At 42.8% G+C, this 27,803-nt stretch overlaps 1 protein-coding gene across 1 annotated transcript; it reads right to left on the minus strand.

The window, feature by feature from the left end:
* Positions 1–1,598: 1,598 nt before the first annotated feature.
* On the minus strand, positions 1,599–27,803 carry LOC113264228 (HLA class I histocompatibility antigen, A alpha chain). The gene is given in 15 exon segments (XM_048225754.2): positions 1,599–1,786; positions 2,397–2,444; positions 2,582–2,617; positions 3,059–3,086; positions 3,089–3,157; positions 3,270–3,352; positions 3,355–3,519; positions 3,522–3,542; positions 4,126–4,332; positions 4,335–4,358; positions 4,557–4,634; positions 4,637–4,843; positions 5,084–5,228; positions 25,210–25,277; positions 27,674–27,803. Coding segments are annotated over 15 exon segments (1,497 nt in total).

Genomic DNA, 27,803 nt, shown 5'->3' on the forward strand with positions numbered 1-27,803 from the left:
CACTTGCATTTCTCGTAGATACCTCAGATTAATCATGTCCTGAATTGGATGCTCGTGATGCCGCTTACTCAAATGTGTTACCTCCAGAGACTCCCTCATTTCCACTGAAGGCGCTCCACATCTCTACTTGCAGTCTGAAATATTGGATGCCTTCCTTGATTCCTCATTCTCTCTTCCTAGAATTAATCCATAAGGAAATGCTGCAAAATCCGTCTTTAAATATATCCAGAACCCAGTCATTTTTACTATCTTCCCTCCTCACACCTAGACATACAGCCCACATCCTCCTCCTGGAACACTGCACTGGTTTCCTACAGATTCCCTACTGGTCGCTCACCCTGCACCTCTCGATTCTGCACAGCAGCAAACAGATGCTTCTAAGGAGAGGCGGTACCGGGTGGATCGTCTGTTTAAAACCATCTTGTAACTCAAACCCTTCTAATGTCCTAAGGCCTGGACATCTGGTGTCATTTCAGCTGCTCTCTGCTCCAGCCACAATGGCCTCCTTGCCCTTCTTTGAACACAGGACATGCTCCTGCCCTAGTACGTGTGCACTTGAGTTTCCCTGCCTGGAAAGAACTTCCCCCAGCCATCCTCTTACACAATTCCTTCACGTCCTTCAGATCTCTCAAGGGCGCCTCGGTGAGGCTCACTCTGCTGCAGCGAAGTAGCCATCTTCCCCTTCCCAGCGCAGGCGCCTCTCCGGGTCACCTTCCGCAGTACTCCCAACCTCTAACATACACACTTCCCTTATTTACTAGCATACAGTCTGCCCCTTACTCTAGAACATAAGCCCCACGAGGTGGGCAAATTTTGCCTGTTTTTCACTGAGGTGTCCTAGATGTTAAAATAACGTTCCTGGATCTGACAGTTATCAGTTCAATGAATGATCCGCATAGAGCACGTCTTCTAGATGAGCGTGAGGCCACAGCTGTTCGTGGCAGCTGCCACTTTCCTCCCCATTGCTGGTCTCCCCGCTGCATTGCCTCTATTCCACAGCATCCCTCCTACGCAGCACAGGAAACAATTACAGTTCTCCATTCAGAAAAGTTGTACATAGCCTATGGATCATATATTCCAGACACGGAATGGATTCAAATTAGTCACCGCTTTATAACTCTATGAATTAGGACTGGAACCAGAACAAGGATCACTAGATCTAAGGGTGGGGGCAGGTAGGTGAGCAGAGACGACAAACTGAAATTTAATAAGGATGAGAAACGATCAGATCCTGTTTCTAACTCCAGAGTCTGCTTTTTAAAAAAGATGGAAAGATGGAAAGAATGATCCAGAACAGCCCTGGAGGAGAAGAGATGGATGGTCTGAAAATTCATCTTGCAATACCATAGAGACTCCTGTGTGCAGGGGCTCACTGGGCCTTGTGGAAACAATGAGAGGCCATAGGACCCCTGTGATGGTCACAGACTGGGGGACACCAGAGGAACATGAGACCAGAACTCGGACACAAGAATAAGAATAGGCCTCATTCTCTATATAAACAAAGAAAAAAACCCACCCAAAAGTTGGGGGCTGAGGGCCTGATCCAAGCTGGAGCCTAGGTTGACCTGGTCAAGGAAGCTCTCTTGATGCCCATGGTCCTAGAGACAGGTGGTGTCTGAGTCCCTGTGATCACAGGTCCTGGTGTAACAAGTTTCCACTGAAGGGACCAGGGAATAGCAAAAATGACTTAGCTGAGGAGTGACCATGTTAAAGCCCACAATACACTGAATACTCACCAGGCACAGGTCTGTCCACTGTTGGCTACTCACAGCCTCTCCTGTCCCACCTACAATAGACAGCACAGCAATCAGGCAGCTTCTGGAAGGTTCTTGGGCTTCCATTTATTTCCTGTCTCAACTTTAGGAGTCCTTTATTACCACATCAGTTCTATATGACAAGAATAGAAAACACAAATTCATATCCAGATTTTCAATAGGGAAGTAAAATATTACGTCTCAGCCAAACATGAAGTAAAGACAGGGATGGAGATGACCCAGTCCCATCTCTGCTGGAACAGGAAAGCAGATCAGGGAAGAGCACAGGTCAGTTTGGGGAGGAGTCATGATGGGTGGGGGTGGGCCAGTTTCCCCACCTCACGTTATGCTAATAGGAACACAGACACAATTCAGACACCGTTAGCAGATAGAGACGTCCCACACTTTTGATGTTAAAAAAGTGGGAGTGTGAACAAGTCTTGTATCACTCAGTCCGCCACAAGGCAACTGGCTCACACTGTGAAAGAAAATAATCATGAACAAATTCAGGTCAATCATGTAAATGTTGACATCTCCACAGCCCACTAAATGCTTATACTGTCCCACTCGAAGAGTCCTCATAACCCAGTCATGTCCCCTCTGCCCCAACCCCTCCCCACTTCAGGCCCTCCAGGGTCTCACCTTTAGGAGCCATGAGAGACACATCAGAGCCCTGGGTACTGTCATTGTCTGGGGTAGAACAAACAGGATGTGCTCAGAGCCCACAGGAGGTGAGACTAAAGGAGGAGCTATGGGGTGGGTGAGCTCCCCATGGGGTCCTGTCTACACTATCCCAGGGTCTCAAGGATCACTCCCTCCATACTTACTTTCAGTCTGCTGTGAGTAGTTCCCTCCTTTTCCACTCGTGGGAAGAAAGCATCATGTCAGAGGCCAGGGAGAAGGCTGGTCATGGTATCCAGAGGAAACCCTAGTCCTGTATCAAAATGAAGTTTCCAGAACTGTTAACTGAAGACTCATGACTGTATCGGAAAACACGAAGAAAGGATATGCGGGGGCACTGGACCAAACTGTCTTCTGGAGGTCTGTCTACATCAGGGAATTGTCCCTGACCTTCAACTGCTGGGGATCAGGTCCCCAACACCAGAACATAAAGGTGAAAAATTTGTCCTTCATTTGCACAAGTCTTTACTAAAGAGTGAGCGTTAGCAATTGGCTCCAGGTGGGCAAGCACAGGTATGTGGGTGGTACTTCTCGTGAACAAGGTGGGACAAACTTCTACCTGGGGCTTGAAACCTCTCCGTGGGACAAGAAAACTCAAATTCCCCTCCCACTTCCTTCCCTACCTGTGTGCTTCTTCCTCCACATCATGCTCCCGCCACCACAGCTCCCGTGACCGCAGGGAGAACCAGGCCAGCAATGATGCCCATGGTGGGGATGGTGGGCTCAGGCAGCAGCTGTGGGAAGGGAAGGTGGGGGACCCAGACCTCAGGCTTGAGTCATGACTTCTCAGATGTTTTGCAGAAAAGCTACTTTCTCTGAGAAGAGGCTCCACACCAAACCCCTCCTTGCCCATCTCTAGGTGAGGGGCTCAGGCAGCCCCTCATGCTGCACGTGGCACGGGTATCTCTGCTCCTCTTGGCTGCCCACTTCTGGGAGGTCCCATCTCCCGCAGGCCTGGTCTCCACATGTTCTGTGGCCTGGGTCAGGTCCTCCCCATCCTGCTGCCAGGTCAGGGTGATCTCCGCAGGGTAGAAGCCCAGAGCCCAGCATCTCAGGGTGACATCATGGTCAGAGAAGCGGTGCAGGTCACATGTGTGTTGTGGGGTTCTGAGGAAGAAGAATCAGAAAATCAACACTTTGGGTTACCTTCGTGAGTCACTAAAGCAGCACTTGTGACCATCCTGAGGATAGAAAGGACGATTGGTTTAGAAGGGAAAAGCACAAAACTCTGACAACAGCCTAGACTCAGGGATCTGGAGTAATGTCGTAGAGGCAGGGAGAGGTCCCAGGACGGGAGCGTGCAGGGCACACACTAAGGGTCCTGACTTCGGTGGAGCGTCCGTGACTCAGAAAACCGGGCGTCAGACCTCCAAGGATGTTCTCAGATGGAGACCAAGGCCTTGAGAGGGAAAGTCATGGTTTACAAGGGGACTGCCAGGGTGGAGGGGACCTCTGATGGGTTATTTCAGGGATGGTCTCCACCTGCCTCCCGGGAGAGACTGGATTTCTCAACTGCCCTTTAGAGAAATCGGCCCTCTGGGTGAGTCACTCTCTTAGGAATACGAACACCCAGGCGGATCTCCCTCTCCCCACCCGTGGGAGGGGCGGTGCTGACACTGAATCCGTTTTCCCTTCCTGGCGGGAAGCCAGGCCCAGTGGAGAGGAGATGGGGGGGGCGTGACCCCGGTACCTGCGCGCCGCAGCGTCTCCTTCGCGTTCTCCAGGTGCCTGCGGAGCCACTCCACGCACGCGCCGTCCAGATAGTTCCCGTAGTGTTCAGCCTCACCTGTCGCCTCCCACTTGCGCCGGGCGATCTGCGCCGCGGTGTCCGCCGCGGTCCAGGAGAGCAGGTCGTCGTTCGGGACGATGTAATCCGCGCCGTCGTAGGCGTCAGAAGGTGCCCGCGCAGGAAGCGCCCATCAGCCTATCATTCTCTGGAAGGTGTGAGACCCCGGCCCCGGCCCACTACAACCGATCGTCATTAAAGCCTAAACTGAAAACCAAACCCAGTAGAGTCCCTAAGGGTTCTTCCCCGTTCCGGGGGGCGACGGTGTCCCGCAGCCTCGGGGTGTCGCTCGGCCACGGAGACTTGGGGCGACCCCGGCCGTCCGTGGGGATAGGGGTCGTGCTCTGTTCCCTGCCCGCGTTGTTCGCCTGCCTCGCTCTGGTTGTAGTGGCCGCGCACTTCGTTCAGTTTCCCTCCGGAGTCTGTGTGCAGGTCCCGGAGTCCCGCGTCTCCGGGTCCCAATACTCCGGCCCCTCCTGCTCCACCCGCGGCGCCCGCGGCTCCATCCCGGGACTCGCTGCGTCGCTGTCGAACCGCGCGAACTGCGTGTAGTGCACGTAGCCGACTTCCCCGCGGCCGGGCCGGGACACGGCGGTGCCCAAATACCGCAGGGAGTGCAAGCCTGCGGGCGCGGAGGGGCTGAGACCCCGTCCGACCCTCCTCCCGCCGCGGGGCCCGGGGCGCAGGTGGAGGCGGCCGGGAGGGCAGGGGGCGAGGGAGGTTCGGGCGACGGAAAAGGGCCAGTGGGTCGGAGAAGAGTAGGGACCCAGGTGTGAGTGGGGCGGAGGTGAGTGCCAGGCGGCGGAGCAGCGCTTGGGTCCGGCGGCCCCCTCCCTCCTCCCACGCTGAGGCGGTTTCTCACCAGGCCTGGGGTCTGTCAGGGCCAGGGCCCCCGACAGCAGCGGCAGGAGGAGGGTTGGGGGACGAATGGCTGGCAACAACCTGTTCGGGCGAGCAGCCGAGTCGCCCCGAGGCGAGTGAAAACACCCGAACGCTGATTGGTTTCTCTAGAAACCCGACACCCAATGCGAGTGCGAACTGGGTTCGCGTCACGAGGATCCAGGCAGGAGGACCTGACAGGTTGAGAGAGGAGTGAAACCAGGGGAGATGCGGACTCCCTAACACTGGGCTTTCCCGCCCAAGCCACCGCCCTCGCGGCTGGACCCCGAGAGACGGACCCAGGGATTTGTGACTTTGTCCTGATCCCTCTTCTCCTGCACTGAGTGGTCTTGTTACATTATTTCACTGCTCAGTCAGTGATTCTCAAACATTTTGTTTTCAGGATATCTATACAATCTTACAACTTAAAGAAATGGAAGGACATTCCGTGCTCATGGATTGGAAGAACAAATATTGTTAAAAATGTCTATACTACCCAAAGCAATCTATGCTTTCAATGCAATCCCATTCAAAATAACACCAGCGTTTTTTCACAGAGTTGGAAAAACAATACCTAAACTTTTATGGAAGCAGAGAAGACCCTGCATAGCCAAAGTAATGTTGAAAAAGAAAACCAAACCTGGAGGCATCACAATTCCAGAGTATAAGCTGTATTACAAAGCTGTAAACATCAAGACAGGTTTGTACTGGCACAAAAACAGACACAAAAACAGAGTATAGAGATTCCTCAAAATATTCAAAATACAACTACCCTAGGACCCAGCAATTGCACTGCTAGGAATTTATCCAAAGGATAAAGAACTAATGATTTGAAGGGTCACATGCAATGTCCACAATAGGCAAAATATGGAAAGAGCCCAGATGTCCGTGGACAGATGAATGGATAAAGAAGAGGTGGTTCGTATTTGTATATATATTCAGTCATCAAAAATAATGAAATCTTGGGGCGCTTGGGTGGCTCAGTCGTTAAGCGTCTGCCTTTGGCTCAGGGCGTGATCCCAGAGTTCTGGGATCGAGCCCCACGTTGGCCTCCTCCGCTATGAGCCTGCTTCTTCCTCTCCCACTCCCCCTGCTTGTGTTCCCTCTCTCGCTGGCTGTCTCTGTCAAATTAAAAAAAAAAAAAAAAAGAATGAAATCTTGCCATTTGCAAGCATGGGTATTATGCTAAGCAAAATCAGTCAGTGAAAGACAAATACCTTATGATTTCACTCATGTGGAATTTAAGAAACAAAAGAGACTAACATAGGGAAAGGAAGGAAAAGTAGAGTAAGAGAAAAACAGAGAGGGAAGGAATCCATAAGAGACTCTCTTAACTACAGGGAACACTGTGGGTTGCTGGAAGGGAGGTGGGTGCAGGAATGGGATAAATTGGTGATGGGCCTTCAGGAGGGTACTTGTTGTAATGAGTATTGGATACCATATGCAAGTGATGAATCACTAAATTCTACCCCTGAAACTAATAATACACTAACTTAATCTTAAAAAAATAAAATAAATAAATGAGTCTTGTAGGCAGCATATAGATGGGTCTTGCTTTTATCCATTCTCACACCCTATGTTTTTTGATTGGCATTTATAGTCCATTTACATTCCGAGTAATTATCGATAGATATGTATTCATTGCCATTTGTTACTATTTTGTCATTGTTTCTGGAGATTTTCTCTGTTCCTTTCTTGTGTTTGTCACTTTGGTCATTCCCTCCCACTCAAAGAGTCCCCTTTAATATTTCTTGTAGGGCTGGTTGAGTGGTCACAAACTCCTTTATTGTTTGTCTTTGAAACTCTTCATCTCTGCTTCTATTCTGAATGATAGCCTTGCTGGATAGAGTATTCCTGGCTTTAGGTTTTTTTCCCCTTCAGCATGGCTTCCCAAATTTCTGTTGAGAGATCTGCCTTATAGGTCTTTTCTTGTAATTTAGGGCTTTCTTGTGTCTTGCTGCTTCTAAGATATTTTTCTTTATTGGTGTATTTGGCAAATTTAATTACAATATGTCTTGGTGTTGGCCTGCTTTTGTTGATTTTGATGGTAGTTTTCTTTCTTTCTTTTTTTAAAAGATTTTATTTATTTATTCGACAGAGACAGAGACAGCCAGCGAGAGAGGGAACACAAGCAGGGGGAGCGGGAGAGGAAGAAGCAGGCTCATAGCGGAGGAGCCTGATGTGGGGCTCGATCCCATAACACCGGGATCACGCCCTGAGCTGAAGGCAGACACTTAACCGCTGTGCCACCCAGGTGCCCCTGATGGTAGTTTTCTGTGCCTCCTGGATTGTGATGTTTGTTTCTTTCCCGGGTTATGTCAGTTTTCAGTTATATTTTACTCAGATCTCAAATCTCAGTTATTGCATTCTTCATTTCTGACTTTAACTCTTTACTCTCTGTAGAAAGGGTGTCACTGTTGTCATCCATGCTTTTCTGAAACTGAGTGAGTATCCTTATGATTGTTGTTTAAAATTCTCCATAAAGCATATTACTTAAATCTTTTTTGATTAGCTCTCTGGCCATGACCTTTTCTTGTTTCTTTTAGAATGAATTCCTCCATCTTGGCGTTTTGTCTAGGTCTCTGTCTTCTTCTCTGTGTTAGAAAAGCCTGTTATGTTTCCTGCTCCTGAGAGTAATGGCTTTGTGAAGAAGAGACCAGATAGTCCCCAGGGCCTGGCACTTCAGGGAGTCTCTGGTGTGTGCAGCATGCACTCACATACTCTCCTGCTGTGTTACGGCTGCCTTATCCCTCAGGTCAGTCATCTGCAGAGGTTTTCCTTGCCTGCAGTGGGAAGTGTCTGTCCGTGGCCAGAGTGTGGTAAGTTTTAACTTGGTGTGTTCTGGACTGCTTGTTAAATGAGACCTGGTGGTACTTCCACTAGAACTGAAACTTTTTAGAACCCTATGGCTGGTAGATGTGGTGTGTGTGTGTGTGTGGGGGGGGGGTTGTGCTGTTCTTCTGGAGAAAGGGCCCACTATACTTGAGAGGAAAGATGGCAGAGGAATAGAGGACCCCTTTCAACTGATCTCCTGAATTTAGCAGGGTATGTACCAAAATATTCTGAACACCCATGAGATCAGCCTGAGATGTAAGAGTAAATATCTGGATCTCTACAAGCAGAAAAGCACTGCTCGTTGCAATGTAGGAAGGACTGGGTCGTGAATCTGCGGGGAGATATCGGAAGATAAACAGAAGGGGGAGGGAGCCTCCATAAGCTGGCTCCTGGAAAGTGATAGAACACCAGAGCGCAAAAGCGGAACCCTTAGAAATCTGTACTGGGAGCGACATCCCTCTCTGAAAGGGGCTCGGAAATGAAAAGGGAGAATTCTAGGTAGGGCATTGTGTTCTCGGGATACAAGAAGCTTCAGAGCGAAGGGGGCTTCCTGCACTGGCAGAGTACCGCAGCAGTGGGAACAGGAAGCAGGTTATGGTCAGCGAGCCCAGGAAAGTTCTCTCAGCTCGGATCGCCAGACTGCAAACCCAGCCAGTAGAGACTCGCTCTTCCCCTGGGCAGCCTGGAGACATCAGGAGTCTGCACCCCCGACTGGGCAAAAACTCGCAGAGTGGTAGTGGCTGGGCAAGGGCTCTGGAGCAGCGCCCAGACAGGATCCAGGAGCTGCGGGTCGCACTCAAGCCCCGGGGGCGCGAGGTTTTAGAAGCATAAAGGGCAGGGACGCTCCTGGGTCCCTGGGATGAGCTTCGAGAAAGTCACTGTGGGAGCACACCGAGGGCAGCTGTGGTTTTCGGCAGCGCGTCCGGAAACAGCGGCTGCTCATCCTGGAGGGTAGAGTGAAGAAAGCAGACCGTGATCTCTCGGCTCCGGGACAGATACTTGGCTGCAGCGAGTTTTGCTCTGACCCTCCGAAGAGGCCCAGAAAGCCCGCCAGGGAACAAAAGCACAGCCGTCCGGGTTTCCACTGAGCCCCTCCCCCCGACAGGGGCAGGCAACTCCTCACAGGCAGGGTGACCTGAGAAACAGCACAGCAGGCCCCTTCCCCAGAAGACAGGCTTGAAGAGCGAGAGGATGACAACCCGATGGACCCCGTAACGCTGGAAAGTCCCAACGCCGCGGGAAAATAGTATATTGAGCTCCAGGCGTTGCCTCACAGCTTGTGTATTTTTCAGACAAAACTCCCTTTTTCTTTTGTTCTTTCTCGTATGCTTTCTCTGTTTTTTCTTTTTACTTTATTCTCATTTCAATTAGATGTTTATTATATCAACTGATAGTTCATAATAGCTTTTTAACTTGTATTTTTTCACACCAAATTTTTCACTATTCAATTTTACCTACACACACACACACACACACACACACACGTTTACTTTCCTTGTAATTTTGGGAAGTAGTGTCCTCTAACACACAGACCAAAATACATCAGGAACAACTGCAAACACCCTACTTTGTCCATCCTGAGAGATTATAGCCCCCACCCTCACCTCCTCTTTAACATTTTTTAAATTTTATAAATTTTATTCTTGTGTTTCATTTTGACTTCGTTTTTTTTGGTCGTGGCATCTGACCACTCTGGATTTTGCCAGGGTGCATCTTGGGTCGTGGTTGATATTTTGGACACTGTTCATTCACTCAACCATTAATTGACAGACTAACTAGGAGGAGGAAGTCTCAACAAAGAAAAGAAAAAGAGACAATGTCATCTGCCACAGAACTAATGGATATGGATATAAACAAAATGTCAGAGATAGAATTCAGGATAGCAATCATGAAGAAAACAGCTAGGCTTGAAAAAAGCATTAGTGATAATATAGAATCTCTAAGAGCAGAAACGAGATCTAATCAGGCAGAACTTAAAAATGCTATGAGTGAGATGCCGTCTAAACCGGATACTGTAACAGCCAGGGTGAATGAGGCTGAAGAGAGAATTAGTGACCTAGAATACAAGCTGATGGAAAAGAAGAAAGTGGAGGAAAACACAAATAGGCTGCTAGTAGCACATGAGAAAAGGAGTGTAGAGATTAATGATGCCGTGAAACATAACAATGTCAGAATTACTGGGATCCCCAAGGGGGGTGGAGAGAGAGAGGATTAGAAGGTTTATTTGAGCAAATCATAGCTGAGAACTTCCTTAATCTGGGGAAGGAAACAAGGATTTGAGTCCAAAAGGCAGAGACTTGGGAACATATTGCTTCAGTATTTCCATCAGTTGAATAATTCACCTTGTGCAGGACTATCTTGGGGACTCTCCCCCCTGCCCCCCACGTAGGTCTACAAGTGTTAAGAATCTGAGCAGTTCAGGGAGGAACCAAGTACATGGGGACCTGAGGACAGGACACCCTGAGGCAGGATACTAAGATATGTCCCAAACTGCAAAAAACAGAAAACACCATACTCTTTTAGAAGAAGGAAGAAAAAAAAAAAAAGCATATATAGAAAGAATAAACCTCCTTGGTTCTAGAAGATATCTTCTTCGGGAAAACTAGAATGGAAACTAATAGGCGTTCTCTCTCTGGACTGAAGTTTTTCATTGTGAAAAATTTTCCTCTGAGGTAGGGGTGAGGAAGGATTTTCTGGCCACTTCAAGAGACGCACACCCAAAGACAGAACTGGGGCCGGGTGGAGGAAGGCCAGAACACTAGCATCTTTGGTACCAGATGGTCCTGGGTATAGTGACAAAAGCGCTGAAGGGAATGGAAGGAAGATGTCTTTGACAGAGTTGTGGATTCCTGAATTTTACAATTTTCCTGGGGTGCATGTTTCTTTTGCAGACCCTCCTGTCCACGAGCAGATGTCTGTTCCTTAGAGACGGCTTACTGACCGCAAGACGTGGCATTCATCACTGTCCTTTGCTCAAGGTAGGACGGACTCCTGTAGTTCCAGAAATGTTCATCCCTGGGCTCTACTGGTCTTGGAGCTCCTCCTTGGCCTGATTTCCTTCCAATGTGTGCAGTCCATGCCCCAGCCCCAGCCCCAGTTTCTTCTCTAAGATTAAGCCAGTAAGTGACAAGCTCTCCCGAGTTTCAGGGTCTCTACTGTGAGTAAAGACAGTTTCATTTTTAGGTGAGTTTGGACTATGTCAGAGGATGACACTTACATGAATTTTTAAGCAGACTTCTTTTTTCTTTTTTTACTCTGTAGCATGAAGTTGCTGAATATACGCCTGACTTTCTTAATTTACCTCTTGGAGGAGTATTCCTTTAATGGTAAATACTAGTTCCTCTTGCTTACAAGGGATTTTATAAATTCTCTGTCCAGAACAGGTTGGCGCTCTCTGCCAGATGGGAGGTCCCCAACTTACATCTTCTGCTCAGTGTTCTTTTGCTTTTGTTCTCTTAGTGTTTAATTTTTAAATCTTCCTCTCTTTTCTGGGTATTTGGGACCTGAAGCTTTAGTTTCTAGAGCTCCTCTTACTTTTAGCTGCTCCTCCCAACCTCCATGCAGATCCCAAATCCCTTTCCTGGGAAAGAGACAGGAATCCATCAAAATCCTAGAGGAGAACACAGGCAGTAACCTCTTTGACACTGGCCACAGTGACTTCTTTCAAGACACATCTCTAAAGGCAAGGGAAACAAATGGAAAAATGAACTTTGGGACTTCATCAGGATAAAAAGCTTCTGCACAACAAAGGAAACAGTCAACAAAACAAAGTGGCACCATGAAATGGGACAAGATATTTGCAAATGACATTACGGATAAAGGACTACTATCCAAGATCTATAAAGACCTTCTCAAACTCGATACCCAAGAAACAAATAATCAAGTCAAAAAATGGGCAGAAGACAAGAACAGACACTTTTCCAATGAAGACATACAAATGGCTAACAGACACATGAAAAAATGTTTAAGCATCATTAGCCATCAGGGAAATTCAAATCAAAACCACATTGAGATACCACCTTATGCCAGTTAGAATGGCAAAAATGGACAAGACAAGAAGCAACAAATGTTGGAGAGGATGTGAAGAAAGGGGATCCCTCTTACACTGTTGGTGGGAATGCAAGTTGCTACAGCCACTTTAGAAAACAGTGTGGAGGTCCCTCAAAAAGTTAAAAATAGAGCTACCCTATGACCCAGCAATTGCACTACTGGGTATTTACCCCAAAGATACAGACATAGTGAAGAGAAAGGCCATATGCACCCCAATGTTCATAGCAGCATTGTCCACAATAGCTAAATCATGGAAGGAGCCGAGATGGCCTTCAACAGACTGGATTAAGAAGATGTGGTCCATATATACAATGGAATATTACTCAGCCATCAGAAAGAACGATTACCCAACATTTGCAGCAACATGGACAGGATTGGAGAAGATTATGCTAAGTGAAATAAGTCAAGCAGAGAAAGACAATTATCATATGGTTTCACTCATTTATGGAACATAAGAAATAGCAGGAAGATCGGTAGGAGAAGGAAGGGAAGAATGAAGGGGGGGTAAACAGAAGGGGGAATGAACCATGAGAGACTATGGACTCTGGGAAACAAAGTGAGGGCTTCAGAGGGGAGGGGGGTGCGGGATTGGGATAGGCCGGTGATGGATATTAAGGAGGGCACATATTGCATGGAGCACTGGGTGTTATACGCAAACAACAAATCATGGAACACTACATCAAAAACTAAGGATGTACTGTATGGTGACTAACATAACATAATAAAAAATTATTATTGAAAAAAAAGAGATGAAAAAGAGCACTATATCATAATAAAGGGGTCTATCCAAAAAGAAGATCTAACAATTATAAATATTTATGCCCCTCACTTGGGAGCAGCCAAATATATAAATCAATTAATAACAAGCTGAAAGAAACACATTGATAGTAATATAATAATAGTAGAAAACATTAACACCCTATTCACAGCAATGGACAGAAGATCTAAGCAGATGATCAACAAGGAAACAAGGGCTTTGAATGACACACTTGATCAGATGGACTTCACAGATACATTCAGAGCCTTTCATCCTAAAGCTGCAGAATGCACATTCTTTGTGAGTTCACATGGAACATTCTCCAGAAAAGATCACACACTGGGTCACAAATCAGGCCTCAAGTGGTACAAAAAGACTGAGATCATACCATGCATATTTTCAGACCACAGTGCTATGAAACTTGAAGTCAACCAGAAGAAAAAATGTGGAAGTACCACAAATTCATGGAGGTTAAAGAACATCCTACTAAAGAATGAATGGGTCATACAGGAAATTAAAGAAGAATTAAAAAATACGTGGAAGTAAGTGAAAATGAAAACATGACAGAACCAAACCTTTGGGATGCAGTAAAGGTGGTCCTAAGAGGGAAGTATATAGCAATATAGGCCTTCTTCAAGAAGCAAAAAATGTCTCAAATACACAGCCTAATGTTACACCTAAAGGAGCTGAAGAAAGAACTGCAAACAAAGTCTAAATCCAGAAGAAGGGAAATAATAAAGATTAGAGCAGACATAAATCACACAGAAAACAAAACAAAACAAAATACAGTAGAGCAACTAAGGGGTAGCCCACGGAACAGGAGAAGATATTTGCAAATGACACTACAGATAAAAGACTGGTATCCAGGATCTATAAAGAACTTTTCAAACTCAATGCATGAGAAACAAATAATCATCAAAAAATAGGCAGAAGATATGAACAGACACTTTTCCAATGAAGACATACAAATGGCTAACAGACACATGAAAAAATGTTTAGCATCATTAGCCATCAGGGAAATTCAAATCAAAACTACCTTGAGATACCACCTTATGCCAGTTAGAATGGCAAAAATGGACAAGACAAGAAACAACAAATGTTGGAGAGGATGTGAAGAAAGGGGAACCCTCTTACACTGTTGGTGGGAATGCAAGTTGGTACAGCCACTTTAGAAAACAGTGTGGAGGTCCCTCAAAAAGTTAAAAATAGAGCTACCCTATGACCCAGCAATTGCACTACTGGGTATTTACCCCAAAGATACAGACGTAGTGAAGAGAAAGGCCATATGCACCCCAATGTTCATAGCAGCATTGTCCACAATAGCTAAATCATGGAAGGAGCCGAGATGGCTTTCAACAGACTGGATTAAGAAGATGTGGTCCATATATACAATGGAATATTACTCAGCCATCAGAAAGAACGATTACCCAACATTTGCAGCAACATGGACAGGATTGGAGAAGATTATGCTAAGTGAAATAAGTCAAGCAGAGAAAGACAATTATCATATGGTTTCACTCATTTATGGAACATAAGAAATAGCAGGGAGATTGGTAGGAGAAGGAAGGGAAGAATGAAGGGGGAGTAAACAGAAGGGGGAATGAACCATGAGAGACTATGGACTCTGGGAAACAAAGTGAGGGCTTCAGAGGGGAGGGGGGTGCGGGATTGGGATAGGCCAGTGATGGGTATTAAGGAGGGCACATATTGCATGGAGCACTGGGTGTTATACGCAAACAATGAATCATGGAACACTACATCAAAAACTAAGGATGTACTGTATGGTGACTAACATAATAAAAAATTTAAAAGAAATACAGTAAAGCAGATCAATGGAACTAGGAGCTTGTTCGTTGAAGGAATTAACAAGATTGATAAACTCCTAGTCAGACTTATCAAAAAGAAAAGGGAAGGGACCCAAATAAATGAAATCATGAATGAAAGAGAAGAGATCACAACAGAACAGCAGAAATACACTTATAAGAGAATGCTATTAGTAATTATATGCCAATAAATTAGGCAATCTGGAAGAAATGGATAAATTCTTAGAAACGTATAAACTACCAAAATAAATCAGGAAGAAATAGAAAATCTGAATAGACTCGTAACAGCAAAGAGATTGAATCAGTAATCAAAAATCACCCAATAAAAAAGAGTCCAAGCCTGGATGGTTTCACAGTCTATTCCCAGGGGAATTCTACCAAACATTTACAAAAGAATTAATATCTATTCTTCTGAAACTCTTCCAAAAATAGAAATGGAAGAAAAACTTCCAAACTCATTCTATGAGGCCAGCATTACCTTGATCCCCAAACCGGAGAATTACAGGCCAAAATCGCTGATGAACATGGATGCAAAAATTCTCACCCAGAGGCTAGCTAAGGACCCAACAATACATTAAAAGGATTATTCACCATGACCAAGTGGGATTTATTCCTGGGCCTCAGGGCTGATAAACCACATTAATAAGAAAGGATAAGAACCATATGATCCTATCAACAGATGCAGAAAAAGCATTTGACAAAGCATAGCATCCTTTCTTGATGAAAACCTTCAAGAAAATAGCGACAGAAGAAACATAACTCAACATCATAAAGGCCATATACAAAAGACTCACAGCTAATACTATTCTCAGTGGGAAAAACAGAGCTTTCCCCACAAGGTCAGGAACACAACGGGGATGTCCACTCTCACCCCTGTTGCTCAACATAGTACTGGAAGTCCTAGCCTCACCAACCAGACAACAAAAAGAAATAAAAGTCATCCAGATTGGCAAGGAAGAAGTCAAACTTTCCGTCTTCACAGATGACATGATATTGTATGCAGAAAACCCAAAAGACTCCACCAAAAAATTTGCTAGAACTGAAAGTAATTCAGCAAAGTTACAAGATATAAACTCAATGCACAGAAGTCTGTTGCATTTCTACACACCAATAATGAAGCAGCAGACAGGGAAATCAAGGAGTCAATCCCATTTGCATTTATAGCAAAACCCATAAGACACCTAGGAATAAACCTAACCAAAGAGGTAAATGATCTGTGTTCGGAAAACTATAGAACACTTATGAAAGAAATTGAGGAAGACCCAAAGAAATGGAAAAACATTCCATGTTCATGGATTGGAAGAATAAATATTGTTAAAATGTCTATACTACCCAAAGCAATCTATGCATTCAATGCAATACCTATCAAAATACCACCAGTGTATTTCACATAGCTGGAACAAACAATGCTAAAATTTGTATGGAACCAGAAACGACCCCAGATAGCCAAAGGAATGCTGAAAAGGAATACCAAAGTTGGAGGTGTCACAATTCTGGACTACAAGGTGTATTACAAAGCTATATTCATCAAGACAGTATGGTACTGGTCCAAAAACAGACACATAGATCAATGGAACAGAATTGAGAACCCAGAAACAGACCCTCAACTCTATGGTCAACAAATCTTTGACAAAGCAGGAAAGAATATTCAATGGAAAAAAGACAGTCCTCACAAATTGTGTTGGGAAAACTGGACAGCCACATGCAAAAGAATGAAACCGGACCACTTTCTTACACCATACGCAAAAGTGACCTCAAAATCGATGAAAGACTTAATTTGAGAAAGGAATCCATCAAAATCTTAGAGGAAAATACAGGTGGCAACCTCTTTGACCTCGGCTGCAGCATCTTCTTGCTAGACACATCTCCAGAGGCAAGGAAAACAAAAGCAGAAATGAACTATTGGGACTGCATCAGGAAAAAAACCTTTTGCACAGCAAAGGAAACAATCAACAAAACTAAAAGGCAACCTATGGGATGGGAAAAGATACTCACAAACGACATATCAGATAAAGGACTAGTATCAAAATCCATAAAGAACTCATCAAACTCAATACCCAAGAAACAAAAAAATCCAATCAAGAAATGGGCAGAAGACAAGAACAAACATTTCTCCCAAGAAGACATACAAATGGTTAATATACATGTGAAAAATGCTCTCAACATCACTAACCATCAGGAAAATATTAATCAAAACCACAATGAGATACCACTTCACCCTGGTTGGAATGGCTAAAATGAACAAGGCAGGAAACAACAGATATTGGTGAGGATGCAGAGAAAGGGGAACCCTCTCACACTGTTGGTGGGAATGCAAGCTGGCGCAGCCACTCTGGAAAACAGTATGGAGGTTCCTTAAAAAGTTCAAAATAGAAATACCCTAGGAGCCATCAATTGCACTACCAAGTATTTATCCAAAGTGTACAAGAATAGTGATTTGGGGGCGCCTGGGTGGCTCAGTCATTGAGCGTCTGCCTTCGGCTCAGGGCATGATCCCGGAGTCCTGGGATCGACCCCACAACAGGCTCCTCTGCTGGGAGTCTGCTTTTTCCACTCTCGCTCCCCCTGCTTGTGTTCCCTCTCTCACTGGCTGTCTCTCTCTCTGTGTCAAATAAATAAATAAAATCTTAAAAAAAAATAGTGATTTGAAGGGGCCCATGCACCCTGATGTTTATAGCAACATTATCAACAATAGCCAAGTTATGGAAAGAGCCCAAATGTCTATTCACTGATGAATGAATAAAGAAAATGTGGTACACACACACACACACACACACACACACACACACACATCCATATGTTGGGATATGACTCAGCTATAACAAAGAATGAGATCTTGCCATTCGCAAGGACATGGATGGAGCTAGAGAATATTATCCTAAGTGAAATAAGTCAGTCAGAGAAAGACAAGTATCATATGATTTCGCTCATATGTGGAATTTAAGAAACAGAAAAGATAAACATGGTGGAAAGATGGGCAAATCAGGAAACAGACTCGAATACAGAGAATAAACTGAAGATTACTGGAGGGAATATGGGTAGGGGGTTGTTTAAATGGGTGATGGGTTACGGAGGGCACTTGTAGTGATGAACACTGGATGTTGTGTGTAAGTGATGGGTCACTAAATTCTACACCTTAAACTAATATTACACTGTATGTTAACTGAACTAGAATTTAAATAAAATCTTTGAGAAAAAAAGAAGGTATTATTATTACACACTTATTAGAATGGGCAAAATAAAACAGTGAGACCACCAAATGCTGATGAGGATGCAGAGAAACTGGATCATTGATGGTGGGAATGTAAAATTTAAAGCCACCCTGGAAAATATATTGGCAGTTTCTATTAAATTAACATACACAGTTAACATACAATATAGTTATTGCACTCCTGGCATTTATCTTTGAGAAATTAAGGTTTCTATTTACACACACAAAATAACTATACATGAATGTTTATAGCAGCTTTATTTGGAATAGCTCAAAACTGGAATCAATCCAAATGTCCTTAAGAAGAGAAATAGTTAAATAAATTGTGTTATATCCATACAGTGGAATACAACTCAACAATAAACAGCAATGAATTACTGATACACAGAACAACCTGAATGAATCTCCAGAGAATTATGCTGAATGAAAAAGAAGCCTATCACAGAAAGCTACAGACTGTATGATTCCCTTTACATAACATTCTTGAAGTGACAAGATTGTCCAAGTATCAACAGATTAATGATTTCTAGGGATGTGGCTATAAAGGGCAACATGAAGGATTCTTGTGCTGATAGAAAAAATATTCCGCGTATTGACTCTATCAATGTCAATATTCTGGTTATGATATTATACTAGACTCTTGCAGGTGTGTTACCATTGGCACAAACTGGGTAAAAAGTACACAGAATCTCCCTGTATTATTCCTTCTACTACATGTAAATCTGCGTTTTCTTTAAAAAAATTTTTTTAATTTAAATTCAATTTAGTTAACAGATACTGTATTATTAGTTTCAGGGGTAGAATTCAGTGATTCATCAGTTGCTGTAACACCCAGTGCTCATTACATCAAGTGCCTTCCTTAATGCCCATTCCCCATTTACCCCATCACCCCACCCACCTCCCCTCCAGCAACCCTCAGTTTGTTTCCTAGAGTTAAGAGTCTCTTATGGTTTGCCTCCCTCTCTGTTTTTATCTTACTTTATTTTTCATTCCCTTCCCCTATGTTCATCTGTTTTGTTTCTTAAATTCCACATATGAGTGAAATTATATGATATTTGTCTTTCTTTGACTGAAATAAATCTGCATTTATCTTAAAAGAAATGGTTTGAATACAAAAAAGTAATGCAGAATGCACACGACATCCCTGGGCAAAAAAATAATTATATTCCCAATAGTATTAATTTCTATAAATCCCTATACTATAAAATGATACAGCTTAATGATGAAGAGAAATACTGTGCTTGTAAATAAGGAGACTCAATATAGCAGAGATGTGAAATCTCTCTAATAAATCTAAAATTTCAACTGCAAACCTAATCACAATCACAATGTAGTTCTTCATGAAGTTCTAGAAACTCCATCTCAAGTTTGTTGGATACCAACATTGCCTTTCTCTTCTTGCCCTTCAGCTGGCTCATTCGCTTCTGCCAATTGACCCTCATGGAAGGGAGGGGTCAGAAAGAATGGAACTATGGCCAGGGAATACCATTCCCTCTTCAATTTTTGCAAACCTCACTGGCCCACTGATTTTCACTGGTCAATTTTCTCTAACTGCAAAGCCAATGATATTTATAAAAACATATCACTTAAATATTCTGAGTTACTTACTGCGGGTCATATGTTTCTTTTCTGTCCTACTTCATCCCTGATCTTTCTTTCTTGTTATCCCTTTTATCTAATAGTCTCTTAAATGACAATGTTCCTCATGTATGTCCTAGATCTCTCTGTTTCTTTTCTTCTTTGCTCCCCTCCTTTTCTTCCTTTTTGTTCCCTTCCCTTCTCTTCTTTTTCCAGTCTTTGTACCTCCTCTACATGGTCTCGTCCCTTCCTAAGATTTACCCATTATGTGATCTTGATCTCATCTTCAGACCTCTTTCCCCAACCATTGCCCACTGAACATTTCTATATTTATGTCCCATAGGTACTGTGAGCTTGTTCAAAACTTGTTCCAAACTTAATTCTCATCCTTTATGCCCATCTGGGTGAATGGCTTCCCCATCCAAGTATTCATCCCAGCCGGATACTTTGTATTATCCTTGCTCTTCTTGTTTTTAATCAGTCTGATTGTGCCACTCTTATTTGCTCACAGGCTAAAATCCAAGCTCCTGGAATATCACACAAAAAGTTCAATGGTGTGGGCACCTGGGTGGCGCAGTCGTTAAGCGTCTGCCTTCGGCTCAGGGCGTGATCCCGGCATTCTGGGATCGAGCCCCACATCAGGCTCCTCTGCTAGGAGCCTGCTTCTTCCTCTCCCACTCCACCTGTTTGTGTTCTCTCTCTCCCTGGCTGTCTGTCTCTGTCAAATAAATAAATAAAATCCTAAAAAAAAAAAAGTTCAGTGGTGCACTGGGTGTTATACGCAAGTAATGAATCATGGAACTTTACATCAAAAACTAGGGATGTACTGTATGGAGACTAACATAATATAATAAAAATGTTATTAAATAAAAAAAAAGTTCAGTGATTTGAGACTGCTGACTTCTCTCCTGCCTGATCTCTTACCATCCTCACTCCCTACGCACGAGCATCCACACACATAGGAATGTGCTGTATGTTGTACTTTGGTGTGTTTTGCCGATGCTGCCCTTTTTGATGGAATCTCCTGCTCCCATTTGCCTACCTTAAGAATGTACGCCTTTTAAGATTTACCTAAAGTTTTTGTGATATCGTCATAAAACTATTCCTGTTCCCACAAGTAGAATTAACAGCTCTTTCTTTTAAAGGTCTTCTATGTTCTGGGAAGACTTACTTTTTACAGCACCAAAAGACTTACTATTTGTCTTCCTTATTAAACAATAAGGTCCTTAAGGATTAACTCAGCACAGGATTAGTCGTACTGGAAGCCCTCAATGAATGTTTACGGAATGAATGAGTGAATTAGTAAATGAATGAGAATAAATAACTAAACATAACTAAACTGATAAATGCTCCCACTACAAAGGCAAAAATCATTTTTTGTCTCAGTGGCCCTCTGAAAATCCATAGTATCACTATGTGGATTTGGGAGTGGACAGTTTGGGTGATAGAAGAGAAAAGATATGCTTTTCATTGTATTATCCCACCTTCAAGCAGCCAGAGAGCTAATATATTTGAAAAAATTTGAAAGAGTACCAAGTCGTGCAGTACTATGAATGGACTGGAAGTCCAGAAACAAGGAAAATGAGTGTGTGTGTGTATGTATCTGCATGCTGCCTTAGAATTTCATGTAGGAGCAGCAGGAAATCGGATGGGAACCAATCTAGACAAGTAGAATGAGCAACATCTCTTTTTAAAGGAGCAAGCAAGCAAAGCAACTACTAACAATTCTTAACCAGTAGGCGAAAAAGTTCAACGCTCTTCACAAATACAACAGTGATATTTAAATATGATATTTAAATACAGTTTCAATTTTATAAAGATTTTATTTATTTATTTGAGAGAGAAAGAGAGCGCACACAGAGGCAGAGGGAGAAGCAGGCTCCCTGCTTAGCAAGGAGCCCGATGCAGGGCTCAACCCCAGGACCTCGGGATCATGACCTGAGCCGAAGGCAGATGCTTAACTGACTGAGCCACCCAGGTGGCCCTACAATTTCAATTTTTAATTTCAAATATAATTTCACTTGTAGTTTCACATATAGAAGAAGCTAAGTATGAGAGAGGATCATTTATGGGGGTGTTGGAAGAAGAGCAAGGAGGACATAGAACTTCTTAGATCTAACAGGCCGGGAGATCACCTCATTTCAGGAATTGGGAGATGTAGGCACTCTTAGAATATAGGAGTTGAGAGAGGCCTTAAACACCATCCAGCCCATCCTATTACCCAGTATCCTTGACGGATTGTGAGGTTGTTCAGCCTCTGCCATGACGTGACCAATAATGGGGAGCTGATTATCTCACAAGGGAAAAGAAGGTGGGGAAATCATTCCAAGCACAAAGAAGAAAAGTTATGTTTGGAAAAATGCCAGGGTAACAGAATGGGCCTAGTGATGGAGATATTGTGAGAGAAAGATATACTCACATTTGGACATGTTGAGTTTGAAAGGATATCAGTAAATGCAAAGGGAGTTGTCCTGTGGTCCAGCACAGTGCTAATCTAAGTTTAAGTGAGAGATTAGACTCCTGTAGGGAAAGATTCATATGGAAGCAGGAGTTGGAGTTATGGGGGCAAACATTTGGATTTATTATAATTCCAATTTGTCAGTAAGAAAAAGTACCAGAGGTGTGCCTTGTGGGAGAAAGAAATCACAGGTTTTAGGAGTGAAGAAATGATTTCACATGCTTTCATATGCTTGATGAGAAGTACCCAAAATGTACTTGGATATTTGGACTAGTGAACTTGAAACAGTCTCCTGATTTAAAGGTGAAAGGATCTGTTATTTCTTTTCACTAGGTAGAAGGTCGATGTAAAAAATCTGTTTGTAATGGCATAATACTGCTTAGCATGAATTAAATCACAGAAAATTTAAAATACATAATGTAACCAACTTACTTAGAATGCAAATTCATACAGAGTGCTGAGATACCTAGCTGAATTATATTCAATTCCCACATTTCTGTTATTTTCATTTTGAAAGTTACATTAAGAAAAAAAAGTAACTCCCCTGAGTATTCTTATGATATTTTTGGTGAGTGAAACAGTAATCTCAGCGAAGTTCACTCTTGGTATCAGAAAGCAGAATTTCAGGTTGTTTTGGCCTAATTGCCTTTTAATACCAAAGTCAATATTTATTAGCACTTATTTCTATTGAGAAAATAGTCATTTATGCTTGCAGATATTGTGCTATGGTTTGCTGGGGTACCATGTGGTTCTAGCATATTATGGAATGAAATTCCAGACAAAAGTAGAATATTTACTAGGAAAAAGGTCACCATTCAACAGTCTCTCAGATATTATACATCTATATAGACCTAAATTTAAAAATATGAAAGTGATATAATAAGTTATATGGGCTTTTCTATTAACAATTGGCTAATTTTAAAGCCTATTAAAATTTATATGTGTGTTAGTCTTTACTCTTATTGAGAAAAATTGAGATTCTACTTTGTATTATAAAGTTAATCAACGGTCATTTTATTATATTTATAAAATGTTTTACTAAGAGGAAAGCCATTAGCTATATTAACTCTGTAAGGGCTGTAAAGTCTTTTGGTACTTAAGTCAACACATCAGAGATCAGCAAGGTAATAATCAGCAGCCTAGTCATTGGAAGGTTAGGGAATTAGACCAAACCGCAGTGGCAAACATAGATCCCAACATGAAGTGAGCATCAGTTTTCTATAACAAACACTCCCAACAAATACCATTTCCTTTGATAAACATCCATGATCTCAAGACCGAAAAATTAGCAAAAACCCCCAAACCTTTTGGTGTTATCTAAAAGTTTTGCCCCACTCTGGGAAACAAACTGAGGGCTTCGGAGGGGAGGGGGGTGGGGGATTGGGATAGGCGGTGATGGGTATTAAGGAGGGCACATATTGCATGGGGCACTGGGTGTTATATGCAAATAATGAATCACGGAACACTACATCAAAAACTAAGGATGTACTGTATGGTGACTAACATAACGTAATAAAAAATTATTACTAAAAAATAGAATAAATAGACTACAATGGAATATTACTCAGCAATCAAAAAGAATGAAATCTTGCCATTTGAAACAATGTGGATGGAACTAGAGGGTATTAGGCTAAACAAAATAAGTCAGTCAGAAAAAGATAAATACCATAAGATTTCACTCATATGTGGAATTTAAGAAACAGTACAGATGAACACAGAGGAAGGGAAGGAAAAAGAAAATAAGAGGGAAACAGGAAGGCAAACCATAAGATGACTCTTAACTATAGGGAATAAACGGAGGGTTGCTGGAGGGGAATGGGGTAACTAGGTGATAAGCATTAAGGAGGGCACTTTACGTAAAGAGCACTGGGTGTTGTATGCAACTGATGAATCACTCAATTCCACCTCTGAAACTAACAATACAGTCTATGTTAATTAAATCCAATTAAAATACATTTTAAAAAACATAGAAAATAATAAACACATTTTAAAAATGACAACATATAAAATAAGTATAGATTCAACTTAAAATTTATCATAGAGGATATATATTTTCAAACCTTCTTTCGTCTTTCTAAGCAAAGGCTAATGGTTAATTAAGCACTTAATCTCAAAAGCAACTGCTTCCTCCAAGTCTGAGCTCAAGATATCTGAAGTTTACAATTTTCTTATTCCTCTTAATGGTGTAGAGAAGTTTATTTGGATGTGAACATTACATTTAGACAAAATGCAAGTATCAGGCAACACTTTCTAACAGTAATAATGAATAAATAATGACAGCAAGAGGAAATTTCGGAGGCGATGGGTATATTATAGCATAGATTACGGTGACGGTCGTGGTTGCATACTTATAACCAAACTCATCGAGTTGTATACATTATATATGTACAGTTTTTTAAAATGCCAATCATATCTTAAAGTGGTTTAAACAAAAAGAGTAGTTAAAAAAGGAGCAGGCTGCTTAAAAGATAATTAGGCTTATTTCGCTGGAAGTGACAAATGGCCTTCCTGGAAGGTTGAGGAAAGGATGTTTAATATCCCATTCAATTTTAAGATTCAGAAAGTGCCAGCCCAAGGGTGCCATAGGCACCGACAAAGGACCTCAGCCTTACTTTCAGATGCTGGTGACTCAGGAATCTTACTGTTTCTTTACACACCTTTTATAATTGGGTACCATTGAAATTGTATTTAGGGAAAATTATAATTGTATATCTCAGCCTTAATACATAGAAATGTGCATAAGGCAAACCATAATGTGGGTTAAGACACTAACCTGAGGTTTTGATTCCTTGCCTCTCCTGCCAACTCAGGCCTTACTTACTCCTTCCTGTGTCCACACTTCTGCTTCTGAATTCCCATGTGGGTACAGGCATAAAACTAGAGAACCTGTCAGTGAAAGAGGAAACATCCTCCACTCCACATCCACGAGGCTTCCTTCTGAACGTCAACTTTCTGTTTCCAGAAGAGACTGCCTGAAGCCCATCTCCTCTCCATTTTAGTCTGAAGAAGCAGTTAAAGAGTAGCAGGACGCTGGGAGACCCACACTCGGAGCAGGGGGGGAAAAGGTGCCCTTTGTTTTGCTTTTGTTCCTCTCCAGGTGGTCCACAGCTGCAGAGAGGGTTGGTCAAACAGGTGCTGGACAGCTTATGGGGTAGCTCAGAGCTTCCTTATTGGCAATTACAGAGCAGTGGAGAGAAAAAGGTATTTCCAAGAACTGCAAGCTAAGAGGAACTTAAAGGTAACTGGGAAAGATTAACTAGAGTAAGCTGCTTCATAGACCCTCTGCTGCTTTCCACCACAACTACCCACAAGCTGGTTCTCCAGAGGCAGCAGCTGCTAACGGTGAGCGAGGTGAATTAGGGAGAGTACCATCTTAGGGAAAGTACCTTCGACTCACCCACACGCCCTCTGCTACCTTCTCATGAAAGTGAACTTCTTCTACTGCCTTTTCTAAGGCTGGTCTTCCTAGAGTGACCATAGCTTCATTTTAGTCATAATATTATTATCCCCATTTACAAATGAGAACTATTTGTATGTTCACGTCTAACTCGAGCAAGCTAGGAATTTAAAGTATGGTCTGTGCCCTTTGAGAAATGTACCTCTCAAGAATTTTGTGCCAGATTTCTTCCTTTTGCCCCCCCTTCCCCGGACCTACTCTCCACCCTGCCCGGTGCCATGGGTGACTTGCCAGAGTGACCACACAATGGCCCCTTGCCTTCTAGCTTCGAGTTGGTGTTGGCCAATGGAGATCCTGGAGGAGAAGAGAGCAGGGAGGAGAGCGTCTTTCCTGTAAGCCCGGCCGTACTGGTGCTAGCTGAGTCTCAGCCATCATTCTTCCTCTTTAGCTGGCCCTTGCTGTGCAACTCGCCTTCTGGATTCTGGGCTTTCGTACATAGGCGTAGTAAGAGCTTCCTTGTTACAAGGGCAGGGATAAACTTCACTTCCCTTTGTGGTTTCTTGTCCACTTTTATAAATAGGCCCTCTGTTAAACGCTGTTCAAATATCCTAATTTCAAAATATTCTTTTTTTTAAAGATTTTATTTATTCATTTGACAGAGATAGAGACAGCCAGCGAGAGAGAGAACACAAGCAGGGGGAGTGGGAGAGGAAGAAGCAGGCTCCTAGCGGAGGAGCCTGATGTGGGGCTCGATCCCATAACGCCGGGATCACGCCCTGAGCCGAAGGCAGGCGCTTAACCGCTGTGCCACCCAGGCGCCCCTAATTTCAAAATATTCTAATCATGTTTTCTGTTGGAACCTTGAAACAAATATCAATCTTACATAAAACAAACTATTTAAGAGAAAAGATATTAATGTGTTGGCAAGAACTGTATATTTCAGAGATGCTGAAATTGATGAAGCATCTACTGCAAGGTCTCAACCAACCCCAAGGGCCACTATGACCTGGAAATATTATTTGCAGGACAGGGGCAGCTCCTATGTCCCTAAAGTATCCTAACTAGGATTCTAAGCACAGTGTTAAAGAGCCTTTCCTTTGGTTTTGTTATTGCTTGACCTTGACATTTTCTTTTGGAATGAAACCCTCCTACAGAGATGTACGATAGCATTCAAAATTACTGCTACAGTGGGATGCGGTAAACCAGGTATTTGCTTCTCTGAGCAGAAAGTATTTGAAAGCTCCAGGAGTTCTTCTCTACTTGGGATGAGTATGCCAAATGTGGCAGAATAGGGGCACAGGAAGGGCAAGTGCACTCCTGAAAAGCAAAGATGGCATATGGAATCTCTTCCCACCCCCAATTTATTCTCCTTAGTGTGTTTAGGCCTTGATTTTGCTTTAAAAAAAACAAGCTAAAAACAACCTAAAAGCTTAACCATTATGGTCCAGTGAGGTATGCAGGATAACTGTGAAAACTATGCAGAGTTTATGTTTATGATATAAAGTTAAATGAATAAAGCAGAACACTAGGTGGTATATGAGTCATGGTTACAACTCTAATATACATATATTTATACATATATTATTACAACCCTAATATAAATGTATATATGTGTATATATATGTATATATATGCATATATATATATATACAAGCATACATATACATGGGTAAATTCTGTAATATGTAAAAATACATATATATATGTATATATATGTATATATACATATATATACAAGCATACATATACATGGGTAAATTTATACATATATTATTACAACCCTAATATAAATATATATATATATATAAACATATATATATATTTACAAGCATACATATACATGGGTAAATTCTGAAAAGATGAAATAAAAAAAGAAAACAATGTGTTAAAGTGATAGGGTTATGGGTATTATTATTATTATTATTTTTTGTTAACCCTAAAGTAAAGCCAACAATAATAATCGGTGATTTATTGAGGAGTTACTATGTACCACACGCTGTTCTACGCTGTACGTGTATTGTTTAACCAACACACCTACTCTGTGAGTAAGTAACTTTATTTTCCTTATTTTACATTTGAGAAAATTGAAGAACAAAGCGGTAACTGACTTCCGCAGTCAACCTGCTTCTGAGCAGCAGCAGAACAAGGAGTCGTGCTGATACCAGAGCTCATAGTCACTTAAGCTATTGTTTCAAAGACGAGGAAAGTGAGGAGAGTGAGTCCCTCTGTTTAGATCAGGCAGCTACCAGGTGGCAGAGCTAGGATACAAACCCAGCTTACTTATGAATAGTGCTTGGACCTAAAACCAAATCCTAGACCTAATAGGCATAACCAACCCAAAATAACTTTCTTGCCCTGCTGCTGTAGCCCGAGGGACCTTCCAGTTCAGCCACCTTAGCCTTCTGACGACTCTTGCCAGTTCTGCCTGTCTAGGGGCAGCTCTGGCCCACGGCCTCGAACAGACTTTCCGTAGAAGGGTTGGTCATTGCAGCAAGAACCAGTTCAGAGGTCTCACTTGCACGCTCCTGAATCGGAGGCATGATTCTGATATAAGGGTTCTGAGACTTGTACTCGTGCGGTTCTGAATCAATCAT

The sequence above is a fragment of the Ursus arctos genome, unplaced genomic scaffold (assembly GCF_023065955.2).
Source record: "Ursus arctos isolate Adak ecotype North America unplaced genomic scaffold, UrsArc2.0 scaffold_31, whole genome shotgun sequence".
In the NCBI taxonomy this organism is placed as follows: domain Eukaryota; kingdom Metazoa; phylum Chordata; class Mammalia; order Carnivora; family Ursidae; genus Ursus; species Ursus arctos.